The 13,163-nt window shown below is 45.0% G+C and overlaps 1 protein-coding gene across 1 annotated transcript in view; it reads right to left on the bottom strand.

Annotated features, from left to right (window-relative positions):
• Window positions 1-6,848: 6,848 nt before the first annotated feature.
• The window catches only part of LOC126188787 (glucose dehydrogenase [FAD, quinone]-like), a 31,268-nt gene continuing 24,953 nt past the window's right edge, over window positions 6,849-13,163 (bottom strand). The window contains exon 2 of the mRNA XM_049930400.1: window positions 6,849-9,197. Within this exon, the coding sequence (XP_049786357.1) occupies window positions 7,632-9,197 (1,566 nt within the window). The 3' untranslated portion in view covers window positions 6,849-7,631. The remainder of the gene's footprint in view (window positions 9,198-13,163) is intronic.

Raw genomic sequence — 13,163 nt, 5'->3', positions numbered from 1 at the left:
ATAACACTGTTACAACAGAAACCAGTGCAGAAATCCCAGGAGTGGATGCTAACCACAGCAGCAATCACTAGCAGCATCTTAAGGCAACAACTTAGTTGCAAAACAAAGCATACTGATTGTGACACTGTTCACTGAGGCACTGCAGAGGAGAGACAGCAGACTTACGCAGAGCTGGACCGAGGCTGGAGTCGACGGACGCAGATTTGGCGCCCGGATCGTCTGATTGAGAACTCTACTAAAATGCGGAATCTAGGGGTTTTAAAGAGTCGCGTGGGGGCACTGTTTTTCCCACTTAAAGCCATCCAGCCAATCCCGTAGGTCTCTTGCAGGTGCCTGCCAATCACGGTTTAGTTAGGTCCCCTCTAGTGCTCCTAAGGAGCGGATGTTAATTCAGTTGCGCTAACTAAGTCCGTATTCGGTATCAACATTGTTCAGCTGAAAGCTAAACGTAACTGCTCTGGCAAATAAGGCTTGCAACATTATTGTTATACGTCATTTAGCCACGCCCCTCGGGCTCCCCGCTGCTAGGTCAACAGTTTTTTGGCGTTTTCGCTCTCTTTCTAACTCTTGTGAGTCTACTGACGTTGCTGTTCTCAAGCTGGCTTCATACACTAGTACGTGCCTGTTGGTTACAAAGCTCTACGGTGACAACCTACTACAGCGTCTAGACGACATATGAAGTTACATGTCAATTCCTTGAAGAGTAACTAACGCCCTGGGACCGCGTCTGGGGGCGTCTGCATTTTCGCAAGACAGTACATGAAATTACAACATAAAAGTAATAACAGATAAAATAAAATGTTTATGAACCAAAAAAAAGTCAAACCATAAGTTTAAGTGAACGCTATCAACACTATAACAGAAGAATCCGCTAAATTTTTAAAGGAACCCCTCAAGAGAAGAGGACTGACCCATGAGGAAGCTTTTCAGTTTCGGTTTGAAACCGCGTGGATTACTGCTAAGATTTTTGAATTCTTGTGGTAGCTTATTGAAGTTGGATGCAGCAGTATACTGCACGCCTTTCGGCACAAGAGTTGAGGAAGTGCGATCCTAATGCAGATTGGGTATGAACTGAGTGAAAGCTGCTAATTCTTGGGAATAAGCTGATATTATTAACAAGAAACGACAATGAAGAATATATATATTGAGAGGGCAATGCCAAAATATCCAGACTAGAGAACAGGGGTCGACAAGATGTTCGCAGACTTACACCATGTATTGCCCGAACTACCAGTTTCTGAGCCACAAATATCCTTTTAGATGGAAAGAGTTACCCCAAAATATAATACCATACGATATAAGCGAATGGAAATAAGCAAAGTATAATTTTCGTGCCGAACGATCAGTAGTGATTAATAGTGAACATAATAACCTCAACAGCTATTAAAAAGCAGGGTCGCACCTAAAGTGCACCTACGCTAGATGGAAGCGCAACTTTCTTTGACTACGTCACTAGAGACGTGGCAAATTGAATTATTCACTATCGCTACGCCGTCCAGTGACTTTAAAGTGACCACCTGTCACCAGCAGGAATACCATCTTTTGCAGCGCAGACCGTTGCGAGGGGTGCAGGAAGAGACTCAGTGATGGTGCGGGAAGGTACTGGCAGAGATGTGAAGCCATGCCTTACCGACTCCAGCGCCGTGGCCAGCTGCCTGAAGTTTCTCAGTTGAGGATCCATGGCGCGAACAGCTCGATCGAGGTGGTCCCACAGATTCTCGAGTGGATTTGACTCCGGTGAGTTTGGTGGCTGGGGGAGTACAGTAAACTCGTCCTGCTGCTCTTCCAACCACGTACGTACACTGCGAGCTGTATAACAACTTGCTTTATCCTGCTGGTAGATTCCATCATGCTGAGGAAAAAAAACTGCATGTAGGGGTGGACATGGTCCCCAAGAAAAGACGCACACTTATGTTGGTCCATTGTGTCTTCCACAATAACGAGATCACCCAGGGAATTCCACGAAAACATTCTCCAGATCATAACTCTCCGACTTGGTTGCTGGGCGTTTGCTTACAGTCGTTTCACGCTGCACACGTTAACGGCCATCCGCCCAATGGAACATAAAACTTACCTACATAGAGCAGGACTATATGTGGAGTCAGCATACGCAAATGCACGGAAACAGGAGTTTTGTCAACACACATTGTCTTCCTAGTCACGTGACTTCGGTACAGCATAAACACAATGCGTCACATCGTTAGTACAGACAGATTCCTCTCTGTTGATTCTGCATGCACGTTCATTTTCCATCGATATCAGCAACGAACTTGGTTTGAAACTTTGAACAGCAAAATTCAAAGGTATTATGTTTGGATATTTCTTTTGTAGGTGTTCCGGCGTAACGACAAGCCCCGGCACGACGAAGAAGAACAAGAAGAGCAGGGAGGGCTGTGAGACGACGGCAGCCAATAGTACGCTGACGAATCCCTCTCAAGGACGAAACCAAGACAGGAGCGGCCTCTACACCAAGAGAACATAAGCGTCGCGCCGCCTAGCCGCGAGGGAGTGGAAAACGAGCCTTCATAACACACGCTACAGTAGTGACTTATGAACTCTATTGTTTTCAGAATGAGATTTTCACTCTGCAGCGGAGGGTGCGCTGATATGAAACTTCCTGGCAGATTAAAACTATGTGCCGGACCGAGACTCGAACTCGGGACCTTCCGCGGGCTAGTGCTCTACCATCTGAGCTACCCAAGTACGACTCACGCCCCGTCCTCACAGCTTTACTTCTGCCAGTACCTCGTCTCCTACTTTCCAAACTTTCCAGGGGCTCCCCTGCGAACCTTGCAGAACTAGCACTCCTGAAAGAAAGGATATTGCGGAGACATGGCTTAGCCACAGCCTTGGCGATGTTTCCAGAATGAGATTTTCACTCTGCAGTGGAGTGTGCGCTGATATGAAACTTCCTGGAAACATTCCCCAGGCTGTGGCTAAGCCATGGCTCCGCAAAATCCTTTCTTTCAGGAGTGCTACTTCTGCAAGGTTCGCAGGAGAGCTTCTGTAAAATTTGGAAAGTAGGAGACGAGGTACTGGCAGAAGTAAAGCCGTGAGGACGGGGCGTGAGTCGTGCTTGGATAGCTCAGATAGTAGAGCACTTGCCCACCAAAGTCAAAGGTCCCGAGTTCGAGTCTCGGTCTGGCACACAGTTTTAATCTGCCAGGAAGTTTCAAGTTTCAGATGCATTGTTTTGCTTGCAATGAAATTGTTTACATCGAAGGACATTGATTATGTGCTTGCCGCCATTTGCTTGCGACACAACTTTGCGAATATGCAAAATTAAGAACTGTCAATTTAACTTACTGTAATAAATTCATTAATAGGATTTGCTTGAATTGTTATCTAGCGATCCGGGAAAACATCTTCCTTCACACCCGATATTAGACGAGTGGGCAGACCACAATAGTAGGAATGTTGAATAAATGATAGTTTATAACAATCCCATTTCATTTGAAAATATGTGTAGAGTCTTTAATTTGTTATTCACACCTACAGAGATAAAACACACACTACATACCTGAAATGCATACACATTGAGATAAATGAGTAACAGCCTTGTATGCAATGTTACACGCCTTCTAGAATTGGTATACTGGTGCACAACAATACTCATTTGAAATTAAACAAATTCTTTCATACACACCACGTTTGACGCTAGCCACAGAATTACTGCCGACAATGTGTGGCGTAGAAGGAAATAAAAAAATAAACAGATAGGATGCTAGATTACTCAAGAAAACCTTGAACTAGAAGCCAAAAGGTAACGAAGACATAGGTCAATTAAGGAAACGACACACCTTAACTTCTTGAACATGAAAGGCAAACGTTGCCTATGTATTCAAAACGACGACAAGCAAATGTCTGTCATAGGTATCACTTAAGTATTGTGCTTATCATTTATAATTATGAAGTCGTTCTACCAATAAGCGACGGAAGAATGAGTTACTATGAACCTTCCTGCTTACCAACGAAACTGCTTCATACATCAGTTTATGGGTGATTTTTAATTACGAACACCACATTGAAAAAAAAAAAAAGAGATACTCGGTTTTCACGTATATTTTTTTTATTCAAGAGGAATCGGTGAATAATTTTAGGCTGGTTCATGCAGGTGTTCAACGAAATGGCATGAGTGACAAGAGAAGTATTTTGTTTTTGTTGAGCATTGTGTTCAAAGGCTGTGAGTAAGATATGGATCATTAGCGTGCAATCACATTTTACGTTATAATCAGTATTCGAATACATCTTAAATTTGAAATGAATTACTAGAACGAACGCAGATGTTATACATATGTCTTTATTATATTTGATTCTCTATACATAGTAACTTGCATATTAAGTTTGGTGTCAATAAATTGTTTTTCTGATGAAGTGGCCAGCTTGCAAAAGATTGAAGTTGATAGGATGTGGCGTTCTTACCGTGCATACCTATAGGCAAGGATACAGTTGTAACAGTAAGCAATATTGCTGGAGAACACAAGCCTGTATCTGGATCGGAGCAACAAAGTGACAGTTGAGCTTGAAAAAGGAGTATGTTGTCGGTTTGCCATTACGCGGAAACGCAGTACGGCTGTGGTAACTGCGGCTGTCGAGTTCTGTACTGAGAACATTCATACGTTCGCCATTAACGAGCAGTATGAAGTTCACATCGCATGATCCTAATAATCTGGTCACTGTCCGAGGCAACTGTTGCACTGTTAGCTTCTGATATTCCATAAAAGGAACGTACCGTCCAGAGAAACGAAGTACATAGGGTGATTCCTGATGATTTTACAAACTTTCAGGAATGATGGAGAAGGGTAGATGTGTCAATGTAAGGCAAGGGACCCTGGTCTGGGAACAACCGAGCCGAAAGTTATAAGTGAAAATCGTTCTGATGCATCTGGTAGTTCAAATGGCTCTGAGCACTATGGGACTTAACATCTATGGTCACCAGTCCCCTAGAACTTAGAACTACTTAAACCTAACAACCTAAGGACAGCACACAACACCCAGCCATCACGAGGCAGAGAAAATCCCCGACCCCGCCGGGAATCGAACCCGGGAACCCGGGCGTGGGAAGCGAGAACGCTACCGCACGACCACGAGATGCAGGCCATCTGGTAGTGGAACACATGTACTGATATTGTTGTCGCTAAAACTGCAGGATAGGCAACTTTCAGAGGTGGTAGTATCGAGCAAAAGAAGCAGAAGAGTTTAGTAAAAGTGGGTCCTGAAAGGCATACCTTAATAGCTATGAGCACTTGTTCATCTTGGACACTGTGAGACTCACCTCTTTTACTGCTAGCTCTATGATTTCCACATTTTTGGAGAAGATGTATGGACCCAAACAAGAAAAAATTCCATTAAATATGGGCTCTACAATACAAACCTTAAGAGCTATGAGCACTTTTGCTCTAGAAGAGATGTGTTGGCAGTAGCGACGATGAACAAGTCATTAAGAGCTATGAGGACTCTTTCGCTAGAAAAGAGGACTTTTTCGCTAGAAGAGATGTGTTTGACAGTAGCGACAATGAACAAGTCCTTAAGAGTGTAATGGGTCACCCTCTTCTAACATTACCCTATTTATTTAGAGATAACCCATACAATATATACTATCGATTTTTGTATAGGTGAGCATAATATCAGCTGTTTAACTGAATGAACTTCATATGATTTTGTATACGATGTGTTACGTTTCGAGTTAAAATACGTAAAAAGAAATTAATTCGTTAGTACTATGTATGTACAGTTAAAATTACTCTTCTTTTAAAAATATCTGAAATTACGAAATTTCTCGTTTTCTTAAAATTCATATTATTAATTGCAAAACGGGACAATAATTATTAAAAGTATTCCTGGCCTAATTTATAAAATAATGATATAACTTGGTGAAGATTCTTCTTTGGTCGAGAAAGTTTGTAAACTCTTTTGCTTTGTAAACTGTTTGGAATATTGTGAGTACCGCAGAATGTTAGTTGTAGTGGGCATGGTTCTGATGGAAACGCACATATTTTGCTAATCTTGTCAACAACAATGTGAATTAGTGTTCTGAAATGGAGATTGAAAAGTCGGAATGATTTTGAAGAATGGGGTAAAATAAAAAGATATCCATAGCAACAAGCAAATCTTCATCAGTTATTCAGTTCGACAAGAACCCAAAACGTTATAAAAATTACAGCCTCAAGAATGTACCCGAGACGCGACTTGGTGTCAACAACAACGAGATAATGAAGATAAGTGAAAAGTTTTTTTCTTTTGTATGTTTTACACCTCTCGAAGCTTTTGAAAATAATGAACAGACTAAGAGGAATTTAATGGTGATGTGTGGGAGGGTAAGACTACAAGAGGGCAGAGCACTTTTTCACTAGAAGAGATGTGTTTGACAGTAGCGACGATGAGCAAGTGCCTTAAGGGGGTAGGACGTCAAACAGGTCGACTTGGAGCAGGAGAGGCATCACAGGACATTTTATTTTCTAATGTCTATACTTTTACAAATAAATTCATAAAACTTTGTCAGCATGACCAGGAAGGATTCAGGATCCACACTCATAGCAGTGGAAATGCAAAAACATAACAAAATAAAATTTTTTTTAGATATGAAATTTCATCATTTTTTTCACTTACTGTTGGCTGCATTTGTTGCTGTAGGTACATTTTTCTTCACGAATAAGAGAGATTCTTTGATGAATTTTTCACAGCATACAAACAGCTCATTCATTTTTTCATAAATTAAATAGATTCTAGAGTTTCAGACACCTGTAAGTATGGTTTGTATGCTGTGCAAAATTCATCGAACAGTCTCTCTTACTTATGAAGAAAAGTGTACCTATAGCAAGAAATGCAGCCAATAGTAAGTGAAAAAATGATGAAATTTCACATGGAATAAAAATTATTTTGTTATATTTTTGAACTTGCGCTGCTACGAGTGTGAATCCTGAATCCTTCCTGGTCATGGTGACAAAGTTTTATGAATTTACTTGTAAAAATATAGACAGTGGAAATTAAAATGTCCTCTGGTGCCTCCTCAGCTCCAAGTCAGCCCGTTTGACATCCTACCCCCCTTAAGAGAGCAATGAGCACTTCTTCAGTAGAAGAGTATCACAGTAGCGATGACGGACAAGTGCTCATCGCTCTTAAGGTATCGGTATGCACTTTGGAGCCCATGTTTACTGGACATTTTGTTCTAGTTTTCGTGCACACTATGAACTCTGGAAGTTGCCACCCCTACAATCTTAGCAACAACGACACCAGTACATGTTTTTTGCTGTCAGAGGTATCAGAACGATTTTCACTACTGCTTTCGACTCGATAGTTTCCGCATCAGGATCCCTTACCTCAGACTGATACATTTATTCTTGTTCATCATCCGTGAAAGTTTGTAACATCATCACTGAATCACCCTGTGTGATAACAATCACAACAATTACGTAAGACACCGAAAACGTTGTCCACAGCTGACTGGCAACAGATCACTGAGGTTACGAAGAGCAGGACGACAGGTGTGACCAATCTCGAGTTCTCACTGGCTGTTGCTATGGCAGCTGTCCTGTAAACAGCTAGCTGTTAGTCACTTTGTTATCCCGATGCCGACGTCGTGCGTCGGTTGAGACTTTTACGGCTGCTCTTCCCCAGTGGAAACGGTACCCTCACTGCTCTCCGCGCTGGCGCCAGTCCTCGGCCACCATGTGGGCGCACTTCTCGCCGATCATGATGGACGGCACGTTGGTGTTGCAGCGCACGATCAGCGGCATGACGGAGGCGTCGGCGACGCGCAGGCCGCGGACGCCGTGCACCCTGAGGCGCGCGTCGACGACGGCGCCAGCGTCGCTGGAGGGTCCCATCTTGGCGGTGCCCACCGGGTGGTAGACGGTGGCGCCCAGGTGGGGCGCGGCGCAGCTCCAGTAGTCGCGGCCTCCCCGGGCCCGGCGCCCGCACTCTCTCAAGGGGAGGTCCCTGACGCCGTAGCCAGCCGCCCGCATCGCCTCCGTGGAACCCAAACGGTGGCTCAGCTCCACGCCGTCCAGTAGCGCCTCGAGGTCTCGCGGGTCGGCGAGGTAGCCGGTCTCGATCAGCGGCGGGTCCAGCGGCTCGGCACTCCTCAGCCTGACGCGGCCTCGGCTCCGCGGCGCCAGCAGCGTCGTCATCACCATCACCGCGTCCTCGCTCGCCGTCAGATTTTCCAGAGCGAGTGTCGCCTCTTCCTTGTAGTTGAAGACGTCTGCTAGTAAGCTGGCTGTAGAGCTGTCCACGGAGACAAAAATCAGCTGTATATCTGGGTAGCCGGCCGGGTCTACCTCGGGAAAACCTGGAATGCCGTGCAGTGCGCGCCGCGTCTGGATAAACCCCGTGTAAGAAGTGAGGCCTGTCGTCGACAGGATACCTGTCCTGTTCATCAGGTATTCGAACACGGACTCTTCTAACGTTTTTCTCGCCGAAGGCTTCCTCGTGTAGTAGAGCCCAGCATACGATAAGTGATCCTGCAGGTTGTACCCTACTCTGAGGTCCCTTATCACTGTTATACCGACTTCTTCCAAATGGGACTTTGGTCCGATACCAGAATGCATTAGTATGTGAGGTGTGTTGATAGCTCCTGCTGACACAATTACTTCCTTCGTCGCTCTAACTTCCTGTACCTTTCCGTCTTTAACAAACTGCACCCCGTACGCACTTTGCGTGCCGGGCCGAATCAGTATCTTCGTTACGTAAGCGGACTTTAGGACGTGCAGGTTTACCCTCTCTTTGGCATGTGCGAGGTATCCGAGAGCGGCATTCCATCTCGTTCCGTTCTTTATAGAGCAGTGTATTTGTCCAAAACCCACCATCGGCTCGGCGCTGTAGTCTTCGATAATTCTGAAGCCCAGCTCTCGGGCGGCAGCGTCCAAAGCGTCATAAGCGGGATCCAGACGCGCCGGTTTCGACACGCGGATGGCCCCATCGCGCCCGTGTACGGCTGCCACGTGCGGTCTCCTCTCCAGCTCCTCCTCGTCGAAGGCCTCCAACTTCTTGAAGAAGGGCAGCACCTCCTCGTAGGACCAGCCGTCGTTGCCGAGCGACGCCCAGCCGTCGTAGTCCTGTGGGCTGCCTCTGACGTACATCATGGCGTTGAGCACGCTGGAACCACCCAGCGTCTTGCCCCGTGGCCATGCGCACCTTCCATCTCTGTGTGCCAAGCAACTGCGCCCATCTGGTTCTGTCAGGTATGACCAGTCCGCCTGCAACGAAATAAACCTTTTTGAAAAGAACTGTCATTACACATCTCTAGGCCAAAACACATTATTATGATAGAAGTTTTGGCGAAAGAAGCAAATTTTAACAGGGAAACAGGAGAAACGTGTAGGTTTTACTCTAAATTCCCCACTCGTGACTCTCCTCTGAAAGTAAAAATGGTTAACAAACCAGGCGAAAATAAATCGCTGCATTTTCAGCCAGAATTCCTTTTAGATATTAACCAAAGAAGAGGTTACAGAGCATTTTGAATGTTCACCATGCAAGTGTGGGCGTAGAGGGGCCCCACTTAATATGTGAGTGTAGGCTTCAGTTTAGGATGGCAATTCCCCACTCGGCATTTCCCAACAGCGCTCTGAGCGACCTGCCACCACTGCCGTCTCCCAACGCTTTTCCAACTGACTGCGCATCTAGCGGCCACGGCATTTTGCATGCACTATACTTTTTATCAGACACAATTCAGACGTTACTAAGGCAGGCCCTTGAAACAGACCTGTCACCCTGAATACTGTTGCTACTAAACTGCCAAACAGTGTCGTACATTCTCTCGGCGCTCTTTCGGATTTCGGTACCCTGGACGGAGCCACACAAAAATGAGACAAATAGAAAAGTACCACAAGTCACACGTGCTACACACTGCACCGGCCATCAGGCTACAGTGCTCGCCAGACAGTCCAGCGCGCCCTGTTATTTAGTCAGCACAATGACCATTGTGACGTATTTCAGTCCGCCTTGCCAGCAAGTTTCGAAATTTATTGAAGTTAATAATACAGACGGGCATACTTTCTGTTTTGGCTCATTTTCTTGAAGTTGATTTATTCACGGTTTTTATTAATGTTTCATCAATCTTCTCTTACATGTCTTATTCCTTTTTCTTTTCTTTTTTTGTTATTATTCGTAGGGATTTAACAACTGTGTCTTGCACTACCAAATTACATTTCTTTCTTCACCATACATCAAGTGTTAAAACATTAATGCAGAAGATGTTGTCGAGATCTTACATCCTCTAACGGCATTCGCATTTTTAAGCTTATTCTTTACTTTGCCTGCATATGGAATTTCGACAGTTATCCAGTAACAGTTTGTTAGCGAGCACCCAGCAGTGGAGAATAATTTTTCCCTCCTCATAGTGGTTTATGAACATTGTTTTTGTTGTGGCATTGAGCGCGCTGGGTGTAATGCAGCCTAAGAACAAAAAGTGACGTATCTGACTGGTAAGCAAATCAGTAGATAGATAATTACATACATGTGCAGACAAACGATGATTACAATTTTAGAAAAATTAGGTAATTTATTCAAGACAAAGAGCTTCACAAATTTAGCAAGTCAGTAACACGTTGGTCCACCTGTGGCCCTTACTGTGGCAGCTGTTCGGCATAGCATTGATCGATAAAGTTATTGGATGTTCCCCTGAAGGATATCGTGCCAAATTCTGCCCATTTGGACGGCTCTGTCCACAGTGCTCCAAACGTTCTCTGTTGGTGTGAGTTCTGGAGATCTTGCTGGCCAAGATAGGATTTGACAAGCACAAAGATAAGCAATAGAAACTCTGGCCGTGTGTGGACAAGCAGTATCTCGCTGAAATGTAAGCACTGGGTGGCTTGCCACTAAGGGCAACAAAACTAGGCGTAGAATGTCGTCGATGTACCGCTGTGCTGTGATTGGGGCTCAGTTCGAAGAGGGACTCATCAGTGAAGGCAGGTCTATTGCAGTCAATGAGATTCCAGGACGAAGATGTGTCTGGCGATGCCCTGGACAGAAGTGGGGTACCAACCTAATTATAGCCCATCATATGGCCCAACAACCAGGAGTGACGTTCTGGGATGCCATTTATTTTCATAGTAGGACACCTACGGCTGTCATCCGCGCCACCCTTACAGAACAGAAGTACGTCGGCGATTTTCTACACCCGATTTTGTTGCCCTTCATGACAACTCGTCTTGGGCTTACATTTCACCAAGATAATGCCCAACTGCACAAAGCGAGTGTTTCTACTGCTTGCTTTCATGCTTGTCAGACCTTATCTTCCCATCGAGGTCGCCGGATATCCCCTCAGTTGAGAACTTTCGGAGTACTACACTGAAGTGACAAAAGTCATTGGACACCGATGTACACTTATACATATGGCCGCAGTATCGCGTACACCAGGCTTAAAAGGGCAGTGCATTGGCGGACTCTAATGTCGCTTGAAGAAGCTTCTATGTACAGTCCATAGATCTGAAACTAAGAATGTGCTGAATTGTATGATACGCAAAAACGCCCTCAGTTGCAACTAACCTCTCCTCCTGACCACAAAGTTTCTCTGATGTAAAAAATGACTTTAATGTTGCACTAGACGCTGCTGCAGAGACTGCTCTTTTATGTTTGTCACTTTTAAATGTAGTTGTATATCAACACGTCCACTGTGACTTAGTGAGAAACTACTGTATAAGCACATGTGTTGCACCTCACTTTTCCTTTCGAGTCCGAAGAACTAATGTCACTGATGAATGGAAATTCTTTCTGCAATTGTTCATTGAAGGAGCACTTGCGCTTCTTTGAACTCATTCTTGCGAATAAGTATTGTTATTGTTATTGATGAGGAAAAACAGCTAAACTTATCAAACGTAATATACCCTAACACGACGTAACACAAAATTCAATCTGATATAATACGGCGCACACAGATGACAAATGGTAGTATTCTAGAGCCAGCATACACTGCGTTGGCGACGCTAAAGTCAACGAGAGCGTATATTACTGTTCGTCTGTTAGAGTTACTTTGTATTTCGTCTACATGTCTGACATAAAACCTCCTCTGCCTCTTCCATGGCTATCAGAAAATATGCAGTTTTTTTCCTTCTTCTGTTCGAGTTACGGTTAGAACCGTTTCGACCGCGCGAATGCGTTCGAGTGCGACTTTTTCCCGTTGCCGTGGTCTCTGACTGCCCGTTAGCTGTTCGAGCAGCGGCCAACACGTGTTTGCACAGTAGAAACAGTTTGATAATGGTTCCGACAATTTGTCGTACCCTCGTGTCAAACAATTTCCCACCATAACTAAAACTAATAATAAAATATACCGATACAGGTGAAATGAATGTCTAATTCGGGACAAATTGGGTCAAGATTGTTAATTTCGTTACAAGCAGGTGTCCCGAATTACCTTTGAACAAATTCGGGACAGACACACAAAAATCGGGATTGTCCCGAAAAAAAACGGGACGGATGGTCACCTTAGAAAAGGTTTCCGACGTCATTATAGCCGCACGGCGGGAATTAACAGATTTTGAACACGGAATAGTATTTGGAGCTAGACGCATGGGAATTCAATATTCCACAATACACAGCGTCAATAGTGTGCCGAGAACACCAAATTTCAGGCATTACTGCTCATCACGGACAGCGCAGTGCCCGATGTCCTTCACTTGCCGGCCGCGAGCAGCGGCGTTTGCATGGTGTTGACAGTGCTAAAGGACAAAACAACACTACATGAAATAACCGCCAGAAATCAGTGTGGGACGTACGACGAACGTATCTGTTAGGACAGTGCGGCGAAATGTGGCGTTAATGGGCTGTGTCAACAGACGACAGACGCGAGTGCCTTTGGTAACGGCACGACTTCGCCTGGAACGCCTCTGGCCGGTGTGGCCGTGCGGTTGTAAGCGCTTCAGTTTGGAACCGCGTGACCGCTACGGTCGCAGGTTCGAATCCTGCCTCGGGCATGGATGTGTGTGATGTCCTTAGGTTAGTTAGGTTTCAGTAGTTCTAAGTTCTAGGGGACTGATGACCTTAGAAGTTAAGTCCCATAGTGCTCAGAGCCATTTTTTGGAACGCCTCTCCTGGGCTTGTGCCCGTACTGGTTGGAGCCTAGACGACTGGAAAACCGTGGCCTAGTCAGACGAGTCCCGATTTCAGCTATACAGAGCTGATGGTAAGGTTCGAGTGTGGCGCAGACCCCACGAAGCCATGGACCC

The sequence above is a fragment of the Schistocerca cancellata genome, chromosome 5 (assembly GCF_023864275.1).
Source record: "Schistocerca cancellata isolate TAMUIC-IGC-003103 chromosome 5, iqSchCanc2.1, whole genome shotgun sequence".
NCBI classification, from domain to species: Eukaryota; Metazoa; Arthropoda; class Insecta; order Orthoptera; family Acrididae; genus Schistocerca; species Schistocerca cancellata.
The sequence above is the reverse complement of the archived record's forward strand: the minus strand, read 5'-3'. Positions and strand labels throughout refer to the sequence as shown.